General features: G+C 43.8%; 1 protein-coding gene across 1 annotated transcript in view; it reads left to right on the top strand.

Moving 5' to 3' along the window:
- Positions 1 to 1586: 1586 nt before the first annotated feature.
- The window catches only part of EGLN1 (egl-9 family hypoxia inducible factor 1), a 34587-nt gene continuing 10754 nt past the window's right edge, over positions 1587 to 25419 (top strand). The window contains exon 1 of the mRNA XM_082302921.1: positions 1587 to 2932. Coding sequence (XP_082159047.1) covers positions 2018 to 2932 — 915 coding nt within the window. The 5' untranslated portion in view covers positions 1587 to 2017. The remainder of the gene's footprint in view (positions 2933 to 25419) is intronic.

Raw genomic sequence — 25419 nt, 5'->3', positions numbered from 1 at the left:
GCTTTCATGACCTTGTCCCCTCAGTACTCCTTCTGCCTTTCTAATAATTCACCCTGGTTTTCCTTCTCATTTTTCACAGGCACTTGTAGCCTTGGCACATTTTGTTTCTCCTACATTCTTCATATAGTACACTCAGGGCCTAACATTCCTCCAAGTCCTGTTACAATGCCAGTCAATCTTAAATCCAATTCTATAGGAGAGATGATAAGAACAAAACCATTTTATTTGCATACATAAACTCATCTCACTATAATACAAGTATATTACAGTCTTAAGCCTCACAAAAGCCTGTGAGAAGCAAAAGCATTAGTATTCGTCTTCTACAGTGGCAGAGAACAAGTCACTTATCCAAACTCACGTGAAATCCTGTGGCAGCCTCTGGGTTACCAGAGGATTCCCCTTTCCACACCAAGATCTGTATATTGGCACACGTATTTTACACTTCTTGAGCTATAGAATGGATTTGCTTAACTTACAGGCAGTGCAGACCAACTGTATGCATTGTGTCTCACCAGCCCAGCCCATGGAGCAGACTTGCTGTCTGTTCACCAAATGGTTCTCTGAGAAGATGGGCGGCAGAACATCCAACCCCAGAGCAATCCTTGCTCCACCTCACCACACGGCTCTGAAGCACCGACCACCGTGTTGGGCAGTACTGCAGGAAACAGCAGAGTACACTCCACTTTCCTAAACTATACCACATGCAAGCAAAGCCACGCTTAATCGGATCAGTCGAAGCTTAAACATCACCTCACAGGAGTCCAGGTCCACATGTGGCTTCTGACAACCGACGTGACTGAGCTGAGACCTTTGTCCCTCCACCAGCACCGCTCTGCCAAACGAACTTCCTTTTTCCTGTCAGGGACTTTGCCATGTTCATCACAGCACAGGCCGCAACTCCTGGCATCTCCTTATTCTGGCAGCTACATCAACCGGCTCCTTCTTCCTGCTTTTTGCTTTTTCTAATCAGCCTAGCTCCGGCCTTCATTACCACCGAGTTAGGTGGGACACAAGCCACGTGTTATTTATGAAGGAGACAGCACATGTCTCTCCCGCTCTACCAGCTATCCAGCGGGAATATTTTGGGGCCTACGGGAGTGACAAAACCTGCCCCTCCACAGTGGCCGGATGTCACCGCCGCCACCCTGCCTGTCATTCAAGCCACAGCGCCCAACTTCCATGTCACCCGCTGCTCCACGGTGCCGCCTCACCTGCGGCAGGCTCACACCCCGGAGGGGCAGCGGGGCAGCTCGCTACTGGGGTCACGGGCACTCACACATTAGCGACCTGCCCAGCGACGACGGGGCGGCCCCGGCAGCCCAGACCGGTGACATTCCCCAGCAATTTCCTCACTGTCCCTGCCGGGAAGGCCGCACTTGTCATAGGGGCAGAAGGGCGCCATCCCCACGGGAAGAGTGGCCGGAGGCCTGTCCGTGCGCCCAGGGCCGGGCCCCACGGCTGAAGACGGCACCCCTCAGCCCCTCACGCAGCGGCGCGGAGGACGCGCCCGGCCCCGGCCCGGCCCCGCCCAGCCCAGCCCGGCCACGCCCGCCTGACGCGCCAGCAGCGCTGGCGGGCTGGAAGTGGCGTACGTGCACAGTGGGTCGCTGGAGTGGCGCCTCCTCCTCCTCGCCCCGGCACAGCGGCGGAGGCGCGGTGGGGTGAGGCGGTGGCCGCGCTCAGCCGCACTGTACCGGGCAGAGAGCCGGCGGGGAGCGGAAGGCAGTCCCGCTCCGCGCCACCCTGCTCCCCCTCGGCCGTTCCGCCGCCGGTGGGGCAGCGATGAGGCGGCGCTAAGCGGCGTTAGCGGCGCAGGGAGGGTGGCGCGGGCCCCCGCGCCCCGGAGGAGGCCGCGGGCCGGCGGAGGGCGGCGGCGGAGCCGGAGCCGGGCGGCCATGATGCAGTGAGTGCTCCCTCCCCGCGCGGCCGGGCGGGGGCCCGCGTTAGCGCCGCTCCCGCCCGCCTCCTTACATAACACAACCCGGCGGAGCGGGGCTGCGGCGGCACCGCCAGCGCCATGGCGAATGACAGCGGCGGAGGCGCCGGCCAGGGCGGCCAGGGCGAGAGCAGCGGCGGCAGCAGCAGCGGTAGCAGCAGCAGCAGCAGCGAGAGGGACCGGCAGTACTGCGAGCTGTGCGGGAAGATGGAGAACCTGCTGCGGTGCGGGCGCTGCCGCAGCTCCTTCTACTGCAGCAAGGAGCACCAGCGCCAGGACTGGAAGAAGCATAAGCTCATCTGCCGCGGCGGAGGCGCTGCGGTGCTTGGCGCAGCAGGGGGCGCTACCGAGCCCCGCAGCGGGCACCCCCCGCCGCCCCGCGCCCACGGCGGAGCCGCGGCGGGCGGCGGCGGCAGCCGGGCGGGGGTCGGGAAGGGCGCAGCGCCGCCGTCCCCGGAGACCGCCGGCGAGGCCGCCCCGCTGACCAACAACCACGTTGCCGCTGCAGCTGCCGGTGATGAGGTGGAGGCCCCGGCCGCGGCCCAGTCCCCGTCGTCCTCCGGGGAGGCAGTGTTGCTGTACCGGGACAAGTCGAACCTGTACCCGGGCGGCGTGCAGGCGGGGCCCGGCGGGGCCGCGCTGCGTCCCAACGGGCAGACCAAGTCGCTGGTGCCGCAGCGGCTGGCGCTGGAGTACATCGTGCCCTGCATGAACAAGCACGGCATCTGCGTGGTGGACGACTTCCTCGGCAAGGAGCTGGGCGGACTGGTGGCCGAGGAGGTGCGGGCTCTCCACCACACCGGCCTCTTCACCGACGGGCAGCTCGTCAGCCAGAAGAGCGACTCCTCCAAGGACATCCGCGGCGACAAGATCACCTGGGTGGAGGGCAAGGAGCCGGGATGCCAGACCATCCGGCTCCTCATGAACAGCATGGACGATCTCATCCGGCACTGCAACGGAAAGCTGGGCAACTACAAAATCAACGGCAGGACGAAAGTGAGTGAGGGAGGGAGGTGGGACCCCCGGTGCCCGTCCTCCCCCTGCTCCTGCAGCCGGGGGGATGTTGCGCGGGGGGGCGGGAGCGGGGCGGCGGAGCCGGCGCTTCCCCGGGAGCGGGCGTGTGTGCGCGCACGTGTGCGGCTGTCTGCGGGGCTGCGTGCGTGTGCGCACGTCCGTCCGGCTGGCTGGCTGGCTGTCCCTGCGGGACTGTGCGGGTGTCTGTGCGGGGCTGTGCTCCCGCTGCCGCTCCGCTCCCCGGAGCCGACTCATACTTGCGAGTCGTGTCCAGTTCTGGGCTCCTCAGTACGCGAAAGAAATTCCTTGTCTTTCTCTAGAGGGTCACGCAGATGATTGGGGGCTTGGAGCATCTCTATCCTGAAGAGAGAATGCGGGAGCTGAGCCTTTTTAGTCTAGCGAAAAGAGGACAGAAGGGATCTCATTAACGTATGTAAATATCTCAGAGGTTGATGTAAAAAAAGATGGTGCCAGCCTCTTCAGTGTTGCCCAGTGACAGGACGAGGAGCAGTGGCCATAAACTAAAACACAAGAAGTTCCACCTCAACAAGAGGAAGAACTTCACATTGAGGGTGGCAGAGCACTGGAACAGGCTGCCCAGAGAGCTCGTGGAGTCTCTATGTGGAAACATTGAAAACTCGCCTGGACGCCTTCCTGTGTAACCTGCTCGAGGTGACCCTGCCTTGGCAGGAGGGTTGGACTGGATGATCTGCAGAGGTCCCTTCCGACCCCAACAATTCTGTGATTCATTCCCGGCCGCGGTGGGACCCCCAGACCCAGCCGGCCTGGGCCGCAGCCTCGACGGGCTGGTCGCTGTCCCGCGGTCAGCCTGGGGATTGCTCTCTACCGGGAAGGTGCGAAAGGGTTTGTTTGCCTCTTCACTTTTCCAAAGCAGGAAAAAACGGTGATCTTGTCTATATGTCTGTGTCTTGTTAAAAACCCCTTGACCTGGAAGCTTATCCACTAGGCGATGAGTATTGAAATGTGAGTTCTTTCGTGGACTCCCAAAAAAAACCCAGGGTAACAGTGATCTGATGGGCTTTGGGAAGCAGGGGGCTGGCTGGAGAGTGTGGAAGCGTTCGTAGGCTCGCATGAATAGGCCGGGTTTTGGTAAGCCTTGGCTCAGGATGTGGCCTGCCAGGTGCAGGACTTAAAAATGTGGGCAGGAGACCCGCATCAGTGAGCGAGTGCCCCGGTGGCACAATAAACCCATGAGTTACAGTGCAGCACTCTGGCAATGGTGTTGCAGCAGGAAGCGGAGTCACAGTGGAGCAGGGCGGCTTTGGGCAGAGTTTTTATGTTACTGTCATCAAACCACTTTTCCGCAAAAATCTTAGTCCTTAGCTCTATTTCGAGACCAGAGAACTGAGTCAAAATCTCCCATTGTATTAGCCTAATTTGCGATTCCCTTCCAGTCCTTTAAATAAAATTCATGCCTTTGGTAGAGGACTAGTAATGAATATTCATTAGTATCTTTTCAGTTAAAAAAAAAAAGAAGAAGAGGGGTGAAGCCCCTTCAGACTTTGCTACCTCTGTTAAAGCATAAGGAAGCCAGTGAAATGGTAGGAGTCATCCTGCCGAGGTGGTTGCACTGTCACAGATGAACTGTTGTTGCTGCAGCTGCAGAATCTCAGCTGGTAGGAAGCTGCGAGAGGGAGGAAGGGAGAAACTGGAAGGCAAAAAACAGCCCTGGATTTGTTCAGGGCACGGGAAACTCCCATGATAAAGAAAAGGGGGTGGGAATTTTTTTTTTTTTCTTTTTTTGTGATGCTGTCTTTGCATTTCTTCAGTTGAACCAGTACTGTGCTAAAACTTTCCAATGGGAACATGATCTAGAGTCCTCATAGGTCCCAGCAGGACTTTTCTAAGCAACTTATATTTCAGGCAGTCTTAAATCTCTTCAAGGCTTCAAACTTGCACTCTAAAAATATCAGTGGTTTTGCTAGATTTCAGTTTTATGCAGCAAAAAGGAATATTGCATCTGTTTTTATGTGATGTGGTATGCTTCCGTAAAGAATAGGTGCTGGGGCTTTGGAAAAAGGCTTTTGGAGTTGTAATCCTGAATCACACATGTAATTCCTGGACTACTGTATTTTACGTTCCTACTTGGTTTTCAGTCACTGCTGAAATCCCTCTCTTTGGGGGATCAGAACAAGTGCAGGAATCGGATCAGTAAAAGCACAGTACTTTACTCCTTGGTGGCATGGAAATGCATTACTTTGTCTTCTCACTTTCCCTTGCTTATTTCCCCATGGAAGTCAGTGCTTTTAGTGTGCAGGAGAGCTCAGTTCTCTAAAATTTCAGCAAAAGCAGAATGAAAACTGTCATTCACTCTCACACATTTACCTCAGAGTCGAATAAACAGAAGCAGGTGATACCTAGAGTATCACTTCAAATAACTTGTATTGTAACCATATAACTTGTAGCCCACTGGTGGTGTTGGCATTGAACTTGCTATCACTTCTATAAACTGTCTAGAAGCATTGTATGAAAAAGCAAGAAGAAATTGGTCTGAGATTTATAGCCTGAATCTCTTGGCTTGTAAACCTGCCTGTCAGGGAGAAAGCTATGTTGTGTTAATAGGATCTAATTCAAACTGATTTACATTCACCAGGGCCAGTCAATTAAGGTAAAGGACATGAAATAAGGTAGAATGTTAATTGTGAGCGACCTGAGATTTTTACATTTTAAACTCTCTGATAGGTGTTTTCTCTAGACTACCTGGGCTACCTAGAACTGATCTACTTAAACTGACGTGGTTCTGCCTAGTCCAGAGTGTCAGCAAATTGCTCTCCAGCCTGAAAGACATCTATACAGTAGTAGTTATAAACTAGCCAAGTGCCTTTGAGGTGTGTGGAGACAACAGCAAGTATAAGAGAATGGCTAACTATTTACTCATCTTGGAAGTCCTGACTTACTGCATTCCTTGCTTTTGTTCTCTTACTTTCCAGACTCTGCTTCCTTCTTTCTCTAGCAGAGGGTGGCACATACTTGCATATTTGAGCACTCGTGTCTTTCTCCTTCCTGTTATTTTCTAGTTTTTCCTTCTTTCATATTTTCATAAATTCTCTTTTTTTTTTTCCTTTGTCTTATCAGTTGCCACATTTGTACATGCATGTATTTCTGTTTCCTGCCTGTCCTTTTCTTACATACTTAGTGGAGGTAAAAAGCTGCTCATCAAAATCAGGAAAAGTAATCATCCTGAATCTCACCCAGGTGAGAAGTTTTTTCCTCCTTCCCCATATGGAGCATGAAGAAGGGGTTAAGGGTGGGGGCAGGTTTATGATTTTTTCGCTAGATTTTTCTTTCCCATATTGCAGACTCTGCTGATCTGAAGCTGGTCCTGGAATAATGCTGCAACTTCCCAGTTGTGGACTGGGTTCCTAATAATCACCATATAACCAGACATTAGATCTATCTGCCTATCCCTGTTTCTGCTTGCCATTACAGCCAGTGCCAACCATCTCCTAAACCCTACCCCCTGCCTTTTACTGGAAGGACATTAAATAGACAGTTTGACAGGCCCTGTTACATCCCTTTAGTTTTTCGTTCATTTCCACTCCTAGAAACCTGTCAGAAGACCAATCCTGTTCAAATTGCTGCATTTTAGTGCTCTCCTCTCTCTACTAGTAGGCCAGTGGCACCCACTGCTTCTCAGCCACCTGTAGCTTAAAAAATTGCTTTATTTGTTACACATTGTGCAAACATGTGCAAAGCTTGCTTTTCTGCTTTTTCTGGCAATTGCTCATCTCTTACTCTGGAGATCCTGGAGTTTTCTGAAGACCTAGGGGACTCTGGATTCAGACTAGTCTGACTGTGCCCTATTAAATCAGATTCTTTCAAAGCTAGTAATGCTTCTTCAGAAAATAATTCTCCAAGAGTGAGTGGATTTCTCATACCCTGCTGTTAGCGTTTTTATAAACTAGGCAGAAGAGGCTCTCTGCTCTTGCCACTTATTTATGTTACGACTTTTCTACAAACATGTTGGATTAATGCTACCAAGAAAAAGTAAGGTTTATGGGTTTTCTTTCCACTATATCTTATTCTGCAAAATATGACTTCGAGCATGTGTGGCAATACGAAAACAAATGAAAAATAAGAGGTAGGGAAAAAGAACTTGCCAACCAAGCAGATACTGGAAAGTGATGATGATGCCAGAACTCTGGTAGAAGAAAGGAAAGCGAGCACAGGTCCAGGTGTGCAGCTTAGGTAAGTCCTGCCCTGATTGAAGAACCCGAGAGCTGTGGCTGGAGATCTGGGCTTAGGAATGTCTATAAAGTGGGGTTCTTCCCTTCATTTTGCTTGTGGCGTGTGCAATTACATTAATCCTTCTGTATCATTCTGGAGATTGTTTCACTATCCCACCTTGAATTTATTTCTTGGTGGAAAACTTACTGATCTAAGTAGTTCCTCATGTATGGGTTTGAATTTGCCACTGACTTGGGGGAAAGTGTGGCTAGGTCTCTCTCAGTCTCCCAGTACTCACTTGTGTTGCTTGACCTTGATACAGAATATGACCAATGCTTGTCCTTATCTGTTCTTCCCCTCACAGCAGTGTTTCTGTTGATGTTGTTTTCTTGTAGATGAGTGTGCCGGTCAGCGAAGGATTGTGTGGTGATTCATGGATAGGCATCCCACACAGTTCTTAAATCCCTATTGGAGTAGAGCCCTGACATGTGATGACTATAGTTTTCATTTGTTGTTCCTCATGTACAAGCCTTTTGAGTCCCAGGTGGAGCAGATGATCGGAAGACTGACTGGGGTTTCTCCTGCAAATGATCTTTTGATTGAGAAGCACAGCAGCATCCAGAAAAGAATCTTGTTTACAGCCAACTTTGACATTGCTGAGATTCTGGCAGGTTCTCCTACTAGAGAAAATTAAAAAGATATGCTGGTTTCTGAGGGGCAGCTGTGTGGTGATTGTAACTTTGAAGTGTGGTATGAATACAGTGTGTCTGAGGGTGGGGAGCAGCACCTGTGACTGCTAGAACTTCTCCACACCCCTGTGTGTTAGGCTGTAGTTCAATGAACACTTTGGGCTGGCAGTGCTGGAGAAGTAGTCACTCTTCTTTGCCAGCACAAGTATTTACATGGCCATCCTGTGAACTGGTTTGGGGAACTGATCCATCTGAAAAATAAACTGGCAAAAGAAGTGCTCCTGGTTCAGTGTTCGGATGTTTGTGCTGGCACAGGGGACTGGCAGATGGTGAGACTTTCTTTCAGCAGCAATGCAAATTTATGCCAGTTTAAAGTGTTTGCCAAACTACAGCCTTAGTTTAGCACTTGGAGTCTGATTCTCCCAAAATTTGCCCTTGAAAATTCAAACACAGTTTAAGAAATCTTTGCTAGCTATGTATTTTTTTTCTTTCTTTTTTTTTTTTTTTGTACTTTTGTGTTCAGTATGAGGCTTGGTTCTTGCCATCAGAAATGCATTCTTCTGTCCTCCAAGAATCTTTCTTGTGACAATTTTATACAGAAACTTTGCTTGTCTACCCACCAGGTGATCCTATGTAACATGTACAGTGGAAATGTATTTTCTCCACATGAAAACTGATTTCCCTTACGCTCCCAGCTTCAAAACCAACCTACTCTTACAGTTATTGGCTGTTTCTATCCATTACTCTAGAGTTTTATTAGCATCAAAGACATTCTTGACTTCCCTGTTTCAAGACAGAGCTGGATTGGCATCCTCTGCCATGAGCAGTGTGCTGCAGCTTGCTGCTGTTTGCTGCTGGTAAGGAAGGTCCCTGGTCAGCTCCATCCCCTTGTGCCAGCTCCAGCACTTGTTCTTCTTCAGGGGCTCTGTCTGATATGGGCAGTTCCAGTACTATTTCACATTTCATGACCTGCTCATTTTTTCTCTATTGCCTGGTGCATTAGGATAGCTGTATGAAATTCTGGGTTTGTTTGTTGCTTGCTTTTCCAACCTTTTTTGACTGTAACTGGAGTTAATGTTTTTTAGTTGTTACTGTCCTGGAGGTAAGGAAACTGTAACATTGTAGTTTATGCACATCAGTGATTTCAGTACACTGTGGATAATGAATTTTTTCCTGTCAGTGATAATCAATGATTTTTTGACCGTGTTGCTATTTTGATGTTCTGTGCTGTCTCTTCTGCACAGAATGGGCTCATTTAATACTGCCTGAGAATCAAGTGGGATGCTTCTCATCATAGCTGTACAGCTTGAGAGGAAGAGCTGTCTTCCCTTCCCTGTGGCCTCTTGGACTGAAATTCTTTGCAAGTGATGTCCTGCCAAGTCATAGGACTGTCTGAACAGCAGTTCTCAGATCCCTGGGTTAGTTGTATCAGTAACCTTGACTGGTTGGTTGAGAGATGTTTTCCTTTTTTCTAGATGGTGCTTAATTTCTGAATAGGCTGCTAGCTATTTCCTGAAAAAAAAAAAAAGGGCAGCATATTATTCTCTTCTGTGGTATTTACCATGTTCATTATATTTGTAATTCAGTTGTGTTTAGCCTGTCTTGGTTAATATCTGATGGCTCTTGGCTTGAACAGGCTAGATTGCTATTGGAATTTTGCGGGATGCTGTCTTTCTAGTTGCTCCTGTGTTGTTCTGTACTGGGTGCTAGTATGTATGTTTGTACCTGTAGGTATGTACATAGCGTACTTGGAATTTAAATGAAGGCTTTCTACTGCAGCAGAGAGGAAGCTTGTTAGAAAAGGGAAACGGATACTCTGTATAAAGCAAAAATTTCTTCTTGCCCATCCGCAGACTAAATAGTTTCTCTTTAGGCTCCTTAGAGAGCTCTTGTACAAAGACAGCACTTTTTTCAGTTCAAAAATTAATTTTGGGACTGTTGTGAGTGGGTTGATTAGTGAATTCTTCAGTAGGACACTCGTGGGGCTCCCTGGCTCTTGTGCTGCTGTATTTTGTTACTTTTCAGTGGGGGAGTAACTGCAGACAATGCAAGGACTGTACAAGTGTTTTTTGGAAATCAACATACTCAGATTATATCAATTCAAGTACTTTGTCATTGGCATGTTTTTTACACAGCTCTAAGAAAACAGTATTTTGAAAGTAGTATTTTTAGTGAATAGAACAGTAGAGTTATTTGACTTTGCAGTTACTACTGAGTGAAATAATCATTATTTATGATACCCTTTTTGTCTTCTGCATTTGTGGTTTGCTATTTAGACCCTTCAGAGGGAGGACTAATTCTAGGCTTTGAGGCTTTTTGGAAAAGTCATTTGGTGCTGATTAAATCCCTGTAAACGTCTTTGAGTTTCTGAAGGTTGTTGGTTAATGATGGGTGGTCAGGCATATTTCCAGTGCAGGCTTGTGCCAGAATTAGCTGGTAAGTGGCAGTCGTAAGCATCAGGTCAAAATCCACTCGCTGTTCCAGGGCAGTGTCTGTCAAAAACAGAGCAATGCTTTTATGCACGTAACAGCTGCTTACGCTTGAAGACTTTCTTGTTCTTTGGTACTTAACTTAAAACTGCTTCAGAGTATTTTTGTTAGCGTATGGTGTTATAAATAGGAATCGGGTAGAAATGTGCGTGTCTGCACGTCTGTGTGGAGGTTGTGTGTGGAGGTATGGTGGTTATTGATACATTGTGTGCCTAGTGCTCTGACAAAGAGATGAAGGCCATACCTGTAGGGTAATTACTGGGGCCTAAAGAGAAAAGTTATTTAATACTCAAGGATTAATTTTACACATTAATTTAGGCTCAGACCAGCTTAGAGCACAGAGTTTGACCGTGAAGGATTCTGGACTGTAGAAATTATGTACAGCTTTGAGGAGGTGCTGCTTTGTCACCCCAATGTGCTGCAGTGACAGCAGAGCCTGAGATTGCCTTGCCTTTTTTCAGCAAAAACAAACATGTTGAAAATGATACAAAGGTGAATGCACTGAGGGAGTTCAGAAAGCTGTTTTTCCTTTTAGTCCTAGCAGGGTAAAGGAATTGTTGCATTGATTGTAAAGTTATAAAATGCAATAACAGCTGAAGACTTTAGGGGCTTATATGTATTTGCTTGGTTTGGTTTTTTTCCTGGGTTTTGTTTGATTTGTCTTTTTTTTTTTGTATGAAGATATTTTAAATCTGTTTCCAGGAAGAGCTTGAATTATCAATTCACATCAATTTGTTCTGTTGATAGCTTGAAATTCTTGGTGAGGTGGCAGAGGCTGCAGGATTTTCTGCTGGGCTTAGCCTTGCTGTGGTTTCCTGCCCTTCTGGTGTGCCAGGGTCTGTTATCTTCCTGCTTGAGTAGGTCAGAAGGCTGCAGCTATATAGTTACAAAAGTCTTGAAGTTACTTGTCAAATGAAGCAAAAAAGTTTCAATAATAGTTTAGCCTGACTGTTGTGATAATGTGGAATTTAAATTGCTATAGATTAAAAACTTGTCACAACTTTGAGGCAGAAATCCTCATATGTTTAAGTTCTCTGTGCTGTGAAAGAATCCAGGGATGCAACACGTGTAAGGTTTCCAAAGCAATTTATAGTTGGTTAATAACGTATCTCTCTTGTTGCTGCTCTCTGTCCTGTTCAAGCATCTGTTCAAGCAGCTAAACCTTGCTGTGGATGCCAAGATCCCTCAACAGCTTCTGATGTATTCGAACAGTGTGTGGTCTGTTCTCTGCTGAAGGCATTGGGCCCTTCCAGTTTCAGTGGCTGCTGCATTGTTGTTCAGGCAGCTGGCATGCAGCCTTACTGCTGTGAGAAAGGAAACTGTGGCCAGTTGATAAGGGCATCTTAAACTGACTCCTTTTCAGTTGGCACGCTGGATGATGCCCAGTGAAATAGATGCTGGCTTAATCGTACTTCTGTTTGGCTTAACCTTATTTGTGTGTGTTTAGCCCCTCTATGACAGCACATCAACCAGGCAGTAGCACTGTTCATAGTGGTGGATTTGCTCTTTCAGGTCATACTGGGAGAGACTGAGAGAGCTGGGGCTGTTTATGCGGCAGAGGAGAAGGTGTGAGGGGACCATACCAGTGTGTACAGATGCTTGATGGGAGGAGTGAAGAAGAGGGAGCCAGACTCTAGGCAGCAGTGTGCTCAGTGGCAAGGCAGTGGTACACCGAGATGCAAGAAATTCCATTGAAATGTAAGAAATGCTTTTTCCACTGTGATTGAACCAAAGAAGCAGGTTGCTACAGAGGTTGTGGAGTCTCCATCCTTGGAGATACTCAAAACCTGATCACTGGTCACCCAGCCTGCTCTGGGTGACCCACCTCTGAGCAGTGGGCTGGACCACATGGTCTCCAGAGGTGCCTGCCAACCTCAACCCTCCCATGGAAAAAAAATACTGCAGTTTGAAATGGAGGAGATACAAAACAAGCCAAATTTTGCAATCTGTTAAAATATTTTTTCCAGCAATGGCACTGTCAGTATAAGTCCTGCTTATTGCATGTCTGAATGAAGTTACCAGGAGTCTGTCTTTCTACTAGTGGTCATTTGTTCCCTCAAGGATCATTGTGGTCAAATATGCCAGTAATGTAGCTGTTTGAAATATTCCTACCTTGGATCCCTTTTGGTCATCCAGGGGGTCACTTTTACTAAGTCTGTGCTGCTGCCTCTTTCCTGTTTTCTCCCAAGTTGCCTGTTTTTTCCATTCGTATGTGCATATGCTCATAGCACAGTCCTTTCCTAGCATAGCTTGCTGATACAAAGCATGTGTATACTTCACAAGACTGATTTAAAAAATTAATTACCTATAGGGCACTCATACTTTCTCTTCAAAATTATTTTATATAATATATATGATTTTGGGGCCACTTCTGTACTGAGAGGGCACAGTACAGCAGGTATAGTTATCCTTTTATTGCAAAACAGACAGAAAAATGAAATATGCTGTTTCAAAGCCATAAACTACCAAAAAGTGCTTTGCTTGAATATTTTGCGTATTTTTATTTATGGAGGAAATTTGTAACGAACATCTGGCCAATATTTTTGGTACATTTCAGTTTTATTTTCCTTATGAAAAATGCCACCCACTCCATTTTAAAAAATATGAGTGTGAGGAGGAAACATTTGAACTGATAAGAGTCAAGCTTATGTATTTTGCCAGGCTGTTGAATAAATCAACAACCTGCAGCTCTCAAGTTACAGTCCTTACCTCTTCCATCTACCTTCTAGCAATTTTCTTTCATCTGTATTCCCCACACAAACTTGCTGCTCCTGCCCTCTTCTATCCTGCCTGTGCTCCCCTGAGGACCTTGTTCTGCAGTGGTATGTCCCTTTTGTGTTGAGGGAGAGGAGAAGGGAGAAGGAACAGGTGCTGAGAGAGGCCGGCTGCCCCAGCAGGGGTGCAGAAGGACAAGGCTTGCCTCAGTTGCTGCTCTGTGCCAGGTACAGCAGTTACAGGCACCCTGTCAATGGCCTGTCCTCTGCAAGGACTGCGTTAGAGAGATAAGAGCCATGTGCCTCTTGGGAGATGTCAGCTTGGCCATCCATACCATATATCTACTGGGAAATTGAAGCCAGATGGAGTTGTGTTCATCTGAAGTGGCCTTCTGTAGGAGCTAGATGCTAGGCCTTGAATTGTAGGTTAAAGCTAAGTGGTTTTGAGGAGTATCCATTCTTACTATAAAAAACCCCTAAAATTTAAAACCATTTGTTCTTATTGTTCTGATGCTGAGGACCCACTCTGCTCCAAACTTACACATTTTGCACTCTGGCTAATTTGGTTTAGGTTCTAGCAGGCTGCCTTCTCATGTTTGCTCAGTGGGAGTTCTTCCTTATCAAATGTCTGTTTCACACAAGGATTTTTTATCTATGTTTATACTATTTGTATTTGTTGTAAATAATCAATAATTGTTGTATATACAAGGCTTCAAAGTGTAGATAAAATTATGTTCTCGTATACCATCTACCTCTGGCAATCCAGGAGCTCTGAGCCAGAGGTTGTATCTAGACCACAGCTTGTAATACGTGCAGATAGATGAATACATTTGCCATTAATTTATGTAATCTTGTTTTAAAAGCCATTTGTACTTTTGGCCTCTGCAACATCCTGTAACAGCGAGTCCTGCAGTTTGATTAGATGGAAAAGGAACTTCCTTTTGTTTAAAACCCACTGATGGTGATTTCAGTGTCTCCTAGACTGTATTGTGAAAACTCACTTCCCAGTAGCTTTACTTGTCATATTCTTTAAAAAAGTCTGGCATTTGCTTGCATGCATTTTTTTGGCTGACACGCTTTCCCTCCTAAAATGAAGAATTGTAGTCTTTATAGTGTTTATCCAATAAAATATTGTTCCATGATTCTAGTTATTCCTGCTGCACTTCTGTGCAGCTTTCCTGGTTCTGCTAATCAAGGTAAGGCAAGCAGAAGCACAGTATTTGATGTACAAATATATCCTGATTCTGTATGCTGACAGGGTGATGTTGCCTTTCCTTGTTTAGTGATTTATGACACTTTAGGTGCCTCCTCTGCTGTGCTGAGATGAAGTTCTTGGGAGAACAGCCTGTATTTAGTATTTTTTTTTTTCCTAAAGTGATGTTATCCAGTTTAGAAGACATCACTGTATAAAGAAGCTCTTTTTTCTCCCCCAAGGGGTATTTCTTTGCACTTACTCTTTCCTGAGTTTCACCTCCCATTTTGTTGTCCAGGTGGTTGCTATCATTCTACACCTTTCTGTGTTCCTTTCTGCAGCCAGGGCTAGGATGCGCTGCAGCATATTTAGGTACTGCAGGTAAACACGATCACACTGCTCCTTCATCCCCTTTTCCCAAGTCACACAGGAATAGTACAGGTCTTGTGGGAATCCTGCTGGTAATATCTCATTTTTCACTAAAAGGAGGTTAGTTTGCTGTAGTGAAATTGCAACTGGAGTTTACTATTTTATTGGTCTTTCCTTTGCCTGTTCCATTATTTTGAAATGCCTTGGAAGTAAGATCCATGGTTAAAGTGCTTTATATTTAAAAATGTCTAATGTTTGCATTAAAATTAATGGGTTGAGTAAATTTGTATTAAATCTCCACTATAGCTTGGACAAAATGACATGTAATGACTCTTGAAGGCCTCCTAACACCTGGCACAGACTCAAGAACAACACAGAAGTTCCTATACTGGAGTCCTGACTTTGTCATTTTCCTTAGTGAAAATAGAAAATGGGAGTTGTCTCTCTCATAAGCCAAGGCTATGCCAAAATTATATTGTGGGAGGTAATAAGATAAACACACATTATTTTTACCTCTTAAGTCCTATAGCTTTATAAAGGACCTTGTAAAAATGAAAAATAATATTCCACTGCAGGACATGAAATGTAGATGAAGATGCTATCAACTAGCTTTGCATTCAGTTTAGTTGTCTCATATAGCAACTTGAATTTTGCAGATTTCTAGTTTTTACAGTGTCCTTTACTCTTTCTACGCTCACATCCTGCTACTTAGAAGGAACACACCCACCAAAAGACAAAGCTAGTAATAAATGATGCTTCCTCACAATTGAGACTTCAAGTTCTGCAATTCAGCTTAGAATAGCTCCATATTAAAACCCCAGAGAAAACTTGCCTTTGAAGAACGAAAATTCCAATGCACCCCCACCCCCCCCTTCCTTCTGCCCCCCCCTCCCTTTGGGAACAGCTTTCTGGAGGGAGTGATGGAATTCTTTAGGGTCTCAGTGGGGAAGAGAATTTGCCAGTGATGGGAAGATGGAGTCCTTTTGAGATTTTTTTTCCTCTGAAAAATCTGTTACACTTTTTTTTGTCATCTAGCCTTCATTTTTATAGAAGGGTTATCTTGGTTTGGGAACCCTTAATTAAGGGTTGTCTTTACAGAGGAAGTAAATTCTTGGAGTAACTCTTAGTTGTCTTTGAGGTAGCTGTATAGTATTGCTTGTATTGATCCTGGCAATGAAATACATTGGTCTTTTTAGTGATTTTTGTGTGTGCCAAGTGGGGGGATAAGTTGCTAGACAGGCTGGAGGGCAGAGCTGCCATTCAGAGAAGTAGAGGTAGCTTTTTACAAGGCCAGTCCATGTGAACCTTTTACCTGGAGTACAGATGATGTGAGTGGCCTTCTGCACGCAGTGGGTGGGTGCTGTGCTGTGTGTGGAGCGGCAGCTTTTTTCCTATCTTTGGTTGCAAATCTGTGTGCTGAGAGTAACCTCCAATGTCCAAGATGTTTTGTGGTGTGGTTCATTAAGAGGCCAGAAGACGCCCAAAAGCAATTACAGCTGAGGCCTGCTGAGATATCTCACTTGTTAGTGCTTGCAGCTTGATTTCATGGGGTTAGTAGCAGGGCAGTCGCAATTAAAACCCATGCTGTGGGATTTGCTCCCTTCATTACTGCAGCACATGGTTGGCAAGTGCATCCACTGTCCACAGGTCCTTGTCCACTCCTCCCCTTCCTCCCTGTTCTTCTCTACAGCCTTTCTCTGGCTTCACAATCAGCTTTCCTCTTCTTGGTTGCCCGTCTCCAAACAGGTGTGACTTAGGATACAAAAAGAGTTTTGGGATCTGTAGTGTCTTTAGCATAAAGATACAGGGCTATCTACTACACATAGTAGAAATTAGTAAATTGGTTGGCTGCCCACAGATAATTTCTTGAAGTGCAGTCTCCTATTTAGAAACTGCTATCTAGTGTTAGTGTGCAATATTAGATACATGTTTTAGGAGATCTGTTGTTTATTTTCAATATGGTCTCTGCCTGAAAGACTATTTCTACCAATCCTGAAATCTGAAATGATTGCTTGCTGACTTGAAAGGGAAGTTGACTGTACAGAAATCTGGAATCTAGAATTTTTAGAATTGGCTGCTTGTTCCATTTGTTCCTTAGTTCTTGTGATATTCGGCATTATTTTCCCCCTTCCAACAATGCAGACTTTTGTCAGTGTTGCCATTCTTTCCGGTGTCTGCTTGCTTCATCTTCCTTTCACTTCACTGTACATTATCTGTCCACCAGTAATTTCCACTGCTGTTGCTTGACTTCATGATGAGTTCATACCTTTGGGTGTGAGTTGTTTCAGGGTATCTGTAGACTGAGGCAAAGACTTTGTCATCCGTTATGCTGTTGCCTCTGGTTTTTTTTCTTTTGTCTTTAATTGGTACAACATTAAGCTGGGAACAGGCTTTACTGAAGATCTGCAGATCTTACATGTAGGTTGCATAAAGGTGTGATGTGGAACACTCCTCTTGGTCTGACGTGACACCTCTGATCTGGGCTACTACTGCTAATCCCTGCGATCTCTCTCCAGTGAGTACTGTGGATTGCAAAGCCCTAGCTGTCCTTTGGCTTACCGGGAAAGTTTCTGCTGATTGGATTTTAGGGACATACAAATAAGCCTTTTTGCAGAAACATGAAAAAAGGAGGTGTGCATATCCTGTCTTGAAATCCGTTATTTATAGGTGGGGTATGGAATAGTGTGCTTCTCTTTCTTAGTAAATACAGTGCTTTTAAGAAGGCTTAAGAGTATGTAAGTGCTGGCTGCATGCTAACACAGCTGGGGTTGAGACTTTTGACTTTCTGTGTGGGCATTTGAGGGGAGGGATCCTGGTTCTGTGCTCTTCCGAATACCTTCGAAGAGGGGGGGAAAAAAGTCTCTGTGACAACTTGTTTAAGAGAAACTTTCTTGTTCCTGTCAGGTGTTGTACAGCATGGCTTTTCTGCTTGCATCATCACTTTGTGTGGAGTTTGGATTCCATTACCTTCTGATTTTTAGAGTGGGAAATTTGGAGTTTGAGGTTAGCATGTGTTTTCCAACCACAATACTTGTTGAGTTACAGACAGTCATAACCATGTCAATTGACAGGAGCCTTGTCACTTAACAGGCTTTTCAGTTGTTCAAATGAAAGGACTGATCTGTCAAGAACCCTACTTGCCTTTTAGAAAGGGTGAATAATATGATATATATAAAAAATACTATTTTTGTTATTGAAATAGTGGTAAAGACGAAAAGAGGTCACTTTTTTGATTGGATTGGTTTTCTTCATAGCAGTTTCCTCATGCCAAGTATAAACAGACTTGGAACAAACCAGATGGGTCCATTTTAACCAATTTATAGTTGGTAATGCAGCAAGTTCTGTTTTTCCCGAGGCATGAGAGTGATGTGTTTTTCCATCACCCTGGTCTCCTGGGCCAGTGGTTGTGATAGACTAGGAAAAAGCCTGGTGAAGCAGCACCAAGGAGCTCTGCAGGAGGTCCTAACCTAGAAATGATCTTGTTGCTGCCATGAACATAAACTCACTGTACGATCAGCTGAATTGGCATTTCAGAAGACAGTGGGGATTTTGTATCAGCCAGACAAGCACAGGCAGTTTCTTCAGGTGTTTTTTTTCCTCCCTGAAGTCAGTGTTGGGTACGTTCAGATCTTTCTCGTGCTCACGAGGCCACATGCTCCTAGAGCAAGTACACGGCGTTCCTGAGCCACTCCTCCAGGAGATCCACTGAGCCAGTGCAGCCTTCTCATTGCAGCAGAATGCCTCCTTAACCTGAAATGACGTGGCTGACTCTGCTGGGACATACAGAGTAGGGGTGGGTTTGGGAATCGCTTTTCTGACTTGGCATGCCAACGTCAGCAGTCCTACTCCTGGTGTTTATGATCAGCCTGTAGTGCTGCATGGCCTCAGCTGTTCCTCAGGGCTTTGCCCAAGGACTGGTAGGAACTGAGACAGCTGGAATACCAGTAGATTTGTATAATGCCTGTGTGCATTTGGACTGGATACTCTGGATGATCTGGTTAAAATAACAAAACCCCTAAGTGTTGTTTATGCCAGCTGGGAAAGAGGCCCTATTACGGGACTGTGGTGGGACTGTAAAGAAAAACTGTCTCCCTCCAAGCCTATGTGTGAAAGCCCATAAAAAGTGACGTGGGCAGAGTCAGCATTTCTTGCATTTAAATTGTAGGTGGCTTGAAAGTGTATTACAGGCTGTTCATTTCTATTTGGCTTTAAACCTTAGTCAGACTTCCGTGCAGTGCTAATATAAATTAAATCAATGCCTAGAAATAAATGTCTATTAGCATTTCAGTGCATAGTTATTTCTTTTTCTGTAATATATAAATAATTTCAAAGAATTGTCTGGACTCTAATAGTAGGAGTGAATGATATAGTATGTGGTGTGAAGTTTGGAATTCTGTGGTCATGCTGAATCACATATGTCCCCTTGAAAATAGCCTTTAAAACGGTTTTAAAATCATTCTCCTCAGCATACCGTTTATGACAGCAAATCTTGATGTGGTTAAAATCTAGAGGTGGGTACCTGAGGCCTAGGCTTGGACACTTTACTGTATCTACATGAACATTTACTAAACTTAAGGAACTTGCAGTACACAAGTACTTCCAAGTATCTGGCTAACCATAGTACTAAACAAACAATCCTGTTCCCATGCAGCTGTGCAACTTTCAAATTTATATAAAGATACCTTTCCTGCGAGCTAAATTTCACTTTGTGGCTATTTTGTTCTCTAAAACAGAAACAAAATTGCAGTTTTAAGTAAGAAATGAATCTCCCTCCTAGTAGTTAGCAAAATGTGTGGTTTGTCTTCTATAGGAAAGAAATTCCAGGCTTCTCAGTATGCACAGTTTTGAGGAGAGAATGGCAGAGATGATGAGTGATATTCTTTAAATGGCAAATTTCTCAGCCATTTATTTTCACAGATAATAAAGTTTTGTTTAAATAGAAAAACAAAAAACAACCACCTCTTGCCCACCCTTAATCCTTAGTGTTTCTTCCTTCCCAGCCTCTCCTAGTGCTAAGAGGTTCCCAGCTTTGACATGTGGGCTAATATGCATGCTTTATTTTTAAGGTAGTGTGTCACAGCATCATTAAGGATGAAAAAGACCCCTTAAGGTTGAGTCCAGTTGTTGTTGAAAGTTTACCCAGTAGATCTCACACAACTGAACAAATTTGTTCATATTCATTAGTACAATAATACGTAATAATCTAAAAATAGGTAACCATGCTTTTTTATGTGTTGTGCATCAATGTGCCTGCTGATGTCATTTGGTTGGCTCTGGAAATCTGATGTGCACAAAGTGCTGTCAGAATATATTTTAAGTGATGTAGCTGAATGAGACTTAACTTCATACTATTTTAGTGCACTGTTGTAATTTGCTTTAGTGTTGTGTTATTTTTGGTTCTTAAAGATGTTGCTGCTCTGTGCCCTTTTTGAATGGGCAGTGATGAAATTAGGAAGTTGAGTAGTCTCATGTGAGAGCAGAAAGCTCTGCCCCATCTTGGGCAAAAATGTTTCAAAGTACTTATTTTTTAAATGGTATTATTCATGTCAAAGTAATTATGGCGTTAAATTAAAAACAGACTCTTAAAATTTGTGTTGACTGACTTACTTCTCTCTCAAAGTTTTGTACAGCGCCAAAACAGTGAGTCATGAGTCTGCTTCTCTTGAAGGGAACAGGGAGTTAGCCATGGAGGCCTGCCAATTCTACAAACGTATATAACAGTATTCAACAGTTGTTTGAATCTGAAATGTATTGGTCAACTTATTTAATCATACTGTAGGCAGATTTAGGCTGGCACAAATCAAAGTATGCTTTAGACCCTTCTGAGCTGAAAAGTCAAGTGTTGTGTTTGCTCGTAGGCTTTTAGGAGAAAACTTTCTGCCTCTGGTGACACTGCTTTTTATCTGATTTCTTTGGAAAGCCTCAGTTAAGTGTATCTGGGGGATTTTTTTTGCTTGTTTTGTATTGTTCACCTTTTTTTAAAAGTTTCTAATAGACTTTGATATCAAAACAATCAGAACGTGTTCTGTTGAACCTTACAGGAGGGAGCTATTACTGCTTTGAAGCACTGACATATCTTGGATGTGCTTGTATAAATTCTTTTTTTTTTTTCTTTTTTTTCCTTTTTTTTTTTTCCTTTTTTTTTTTAGGGAATGCAGGTGGTTTAGTCTTGAAGACATTGTTTATATTCAGAGATATGTTATTTAAACTTCACTTTTTTTTATTACCCTATTTAAGCCAGTGCACAGCTCTCTGTGTACATTTTTAGATTTGAACTCAGTTTTATTTTTCTGATAAGCAGTTGCATTAAGTTAATGGAAACGAGGCCTTTGTAAGATTGAAGGACTGCAGGTGTATTTGCAGTGCCTTCACTGACTCAATTTTAAAACAGCGCCTTGTGGTTAAACTGGCACAATTTTGAGAATAGGCATGTCCCACCTAACCTGGCTAGCAGCCTGGAAAATGCCACTGTGTTAACTGTTACAGAAGATACAATCTTTGTTTTTCCCTGCCGTTTGTAAGTTGACTCAGCCCTCTCTTGGCCTTTGGAGATTTGAGACTTCCAGCTTTATGAGCTCAGGTACAGGAGAGCAGAAAAGCTCATTAATGTTTAAGCACTTTCATCTTAGTTTAGTAGTGGTGAGAGCTGCAGAACTTCAGCTGGGAAGTGTGTTTTAGTTTTCCCTGTTATGTCTGTCTGTAGCACTGGTTTCAGTTGCTCATGGGCTCACCTTTGGAGAGGTGTTCTCCAAGTCTCCGTCAAAACCTCCATGCAGGGAATGTGCCTTCTTCTGTCCCCATGTTGAGAATCAATACCATCTTCCCCTGGTTAATGCCTCTTTCTTGATAGTTTTATAAGAGCTTCTCTATCCTATTTTTTATTTTGTTAGATGTATTCATCAAAATGTAAGCATATCCCACATGCCCAGTCATTTCCTAAATATCAGATTTAAGCAACTGCAGTTCTGTGTTTTTTCCTGTGCCATGTGTAAGAACTGATGAATCATCTAGACTTGTATGCACATTTCTTCAGCAGTTCAAGAGCTGAAGAGTATTTCTTGGAGCCTATGGGCATGCATGGATTAAAGGAATGATGCTTGGAGATGAACTTTGTGTGGTCCTGTGTTGAGCACAATTAGTATTGAATGGTAAAGGGAGAGTACCAAACTTGATGTTGCTACGGTGAAAAATACCTGACCTGGTTTTTGCTGAGTGGCACCATGGTTATGTTTAAGCTGTTTGGATCCAAACTTCATGTGGCTCTTCTGGTCCTGGAGAGCTCAGCTGAATGTGGCCGCTGAACCAGCATGAAAATTGCTGCCTTCTGGCTTGTGTCAGTTTATTAGGATGTTAGAAGCGAACATTGTGAGCAGGTAAATGTCATGTAAAAATGAAGACAGGAGTAAAGCCATGACTTGAAAAGGAGTTGAACTGCTGGGTTGGCAAAGCTTTTTCTGAAATTTGGTTTGAGAAATCAGCATCTTTGGCAAGTTAGAAATAAGCAATATATAAAGGTATTAATATGTTGTGCCAAACTTTTGATAGTATGTTATGTTGCTTGATTTTGTATGCATATGAAATGTGGTTCTATCCAAAGCAAGTAGAAATCTTGTACTGGCCATTGCCTTGAAAGCCTGGGAAGGAGGGAGGTAGGTCGGGTTACTGAACTCCCTAGAAGGTCATGGAAGATGTAATCCATGTACATAGCTGTGTGCTGATTCTATTAATAGTATAAGCAGCTATGTCAACTCTCAGTTTTTCCTCTCTCGCTTCCTATCTAAGTTCATTTTTCATCTCTGTTCTTAGTTCAGTTTGCCTTCACTTTGCCAAGCTTTTTCCAACTTTGCTGTTAATACTTTGCGAGGTACAAGAGAGGGTGACCTGTGTTTGTCATCCTTGCCTTCAATTGTTGGGGCTTTTTTCCTGAAAGAGCAGCTTACTCTGTTCTTGCAAGAAGATGGCACAAATAGCTGTTGTATGCTGTAGTTAGGGTTTATTAGTTTGGGTGGTGGGGAATTGTTGGTTTGTGTTTTGGTATTTGGGGTTTTTTTCCTTCACTCTGCAGCCGGGTATTTACTGTATCTGCAGAGAAAAATGCAGCAGAAAATAATGGTTCCTAAATCCTTTGACAAATTGACAAATTGAATGGCTGTACTGGTAACTTAATAGTAGGAGAAATGGCTTAAAGATCAGTGATTCAAAGCTGCTGCAACATGTCAGTTTTTTCTTTAGTTTCTAACTTAGAGATTCCTCTCTTCTCTTGAGGATGTATAATGCCTTGATTAATTTTTAAGCTGCTGAGTAGCAGTTTACTTTTCCCTTGCATGTTCTCCAGTTGACGATGACTGCAAGGCATGAATTTTTAATGTGAAAACTTTGCAGGGCCCGATATTTCTCTCCAGCTTTTCTAGTTTCACAATGTTGACATGTGTGAAAACTTGTTTCTCTAGGCCTTGCTTACTGAGCCGTGGAGCATAATAGCACGAAATTTTACTCAGATGGAAGTTAGTATGGAAAAACTTATATTAGCTGTGTCATAGATTTATTTTACACTTTTTTAGATTGCTCTATTTTGATTAAGGCTGACAGGAGTTTCTCCATGTTGACATTTTCATCCTGTTGCAAGTGTCTGTCTGTGCTTGTGAAGGATTTGCAGAAGAGTTACGAATCCAAACCAAGTTGTACCATTCTAGCATGTTTAAGTCTGTAATCTTGATCCTGCTCACACAAGGTGATACTAAACCAGTCTTTTTCTCCTTTGATCTGACTGTTACTTTGTTCAACTTGTGAAAAATCATAGTCTGATGTGTACTTAAAGTGAAATGTATTTCCTCAGGACTCTTGTGTATCAGGGATGAACAAATTTCTGAAATAGAAATGCACCACAGACTGAACAGGGATGGGTCACTGTTAAATTTTATTTTCTTTTTCTTTGGTTCTGCATTGCACAGTGGTGTGTGAGGTTTTTTCTTTCTTTGAATAATCTGTCAGATGTCCTATGCCAAGGATTTCCAGTGAAGTCTTTGTGAACACATCTGATAAATTTTGGTAGGAAGTCATCGGTCTTGCATTTAGACATCTTGTTTTGCTCACTGAGATTTGCAGTTCCTTCAGCAAACAGCAAAAGTGACATCTCCTTGACTGATGCAGCTTTAATCTGAGCTAAACAATAAAGTTTAAATATTAATATATTTAAAATATTTATTTAATAAATTAATAGAACACACATCTTCTCCATTATATGTTTATGGTTTTGGGGTGTTTTCCCCCCCTTATGGAATTTTGTGTTCTCATGTTACTGGTGTTCTCCTCTCTTTCCTAAGAGTTTGCTTTAATGCTTCCTTTTTTTAGGGAACAATACCTAAGCTTACAGGCATCCAGCAGTGCAAGGAATGGAGAGGATAGAAGAAAAAGTTTCAGTGTGTTTACCTGCAAGTCTTCCTTCCTTGTAGATGGTAGAGGCTGTCATATTTCTGTGTGAAAGGAGGCTGAGACTAGTCCCAAAAGAAATCATGTTTTCAGCTCCACTGTTGTGCTCTGCTTCCCAGGGACGAGTCTTAGCTTATGTGTCTTTACATAGTGAAAAAAAACCTGTATGGACTATGGTTTATTCCCTTTGTTACCTTTGTGCATTTTATTGTTAATTCGAGTAATGCCTGGCACACTAAGGGTGCCTATTCTTAGCAGAAGATCTGTGGTTTTAATTAGTTCTTCTGTTAACAACTTAATGTTGCTTATTTGAGCTGATGGCCTTATTTTCCAGAGTTAAAACATTTGCAAATAGAACATCTGTATGTGAATGAGTGATCAGCAGCAGCTTTAGCATGTGAGTACTTCAGATTTGATAGACACAGATATCAGAATTGGGAAGGTACTTTCATGCTTTCCTGATTACTCACGAATTCCAGGGGGTATCTTAGGACAGCAGCGCTCATGTGCTAGACACAAAACAGAATGCTCTTGGGTTACAGAAGGTTAATAATAAAAGTGTTGGCACAGGAATCCTGTGAGTGAACAAATCCAATGTATGACTTAAATAAATTTTTTGCAGAAAGTAAGTTTACTGAATGCTTAAAAATTGTGATGCCCGAGAAGCGCAAAAGAGGAGGCTCCTTTTCTGTTAAGAAAATGCAAATAATACCTTGAGTTGAATTAACTGATTGCTTTTATGGGACAACTGATGAGACAGGTAGCTCTTTGTTTTGAAAGGCTAGCAACTTTATTGTTTATAGCCCAAAATGTTAAGGATGGACTTCCAGGTCTCAAATGCCTGGCTATACTGAACGCCGTTCACAGTGTTTGGAAAAAAAAAAGCCACAGACACAAATTTTTCTCTGTTCTTGATATACATGGGTTGGCTTGCTTATTTATACTGTAAAACGTTAAAACAACAACAAAAGCATGTAGCTTCATTACTTATGTGGATCACTTTTTTGCCCTTTCCATGTGGGTAATCTTGCACTACATGACAGTTTGGCATGAACTCACTTCACACTGTTGCACAACGCAGTATATTTCCCATGTCTGATAAATTGTTACATTTTGTACCTTTCCTTATCATAGGTTAATTGGGGACATGGAATTGTCACACTTAACTGGCAAAAGCAACATATATTATAGTACAGCAGCTGAGTTGCAAATTTGTTTGCTTTCCAATTTGCTGCTAAAGGCTGAGTCATTCTCACTGTTATAACAAATACATATTAGATAAGTTATCGCAGCAAAACTGTTTCTCGTCACTTGGAGTTGATGATAGGAGAAGTTTCAGACTCTAAAGTCAAAAACAAGAGGTCTTTTTAAACATTGAAAATATTTTAGACTCAAATGA

Source organism: Coloeus monedula (assembly GCF_965178545.1).
Source record: "Coloeus monedula genome assembly, chromosome: 2".
Lineage (NCBI taxonomy): Eukaryota > Metazoa > Chordata > Aves > Passeriformes > Corvidae > Coloeus > Coloeus monedula.
The sequence above is the reverse complement of the archived record's forward strand: the minus strand, read 5'-3'. Positions and strand labels throughout refer to the sequence as shown.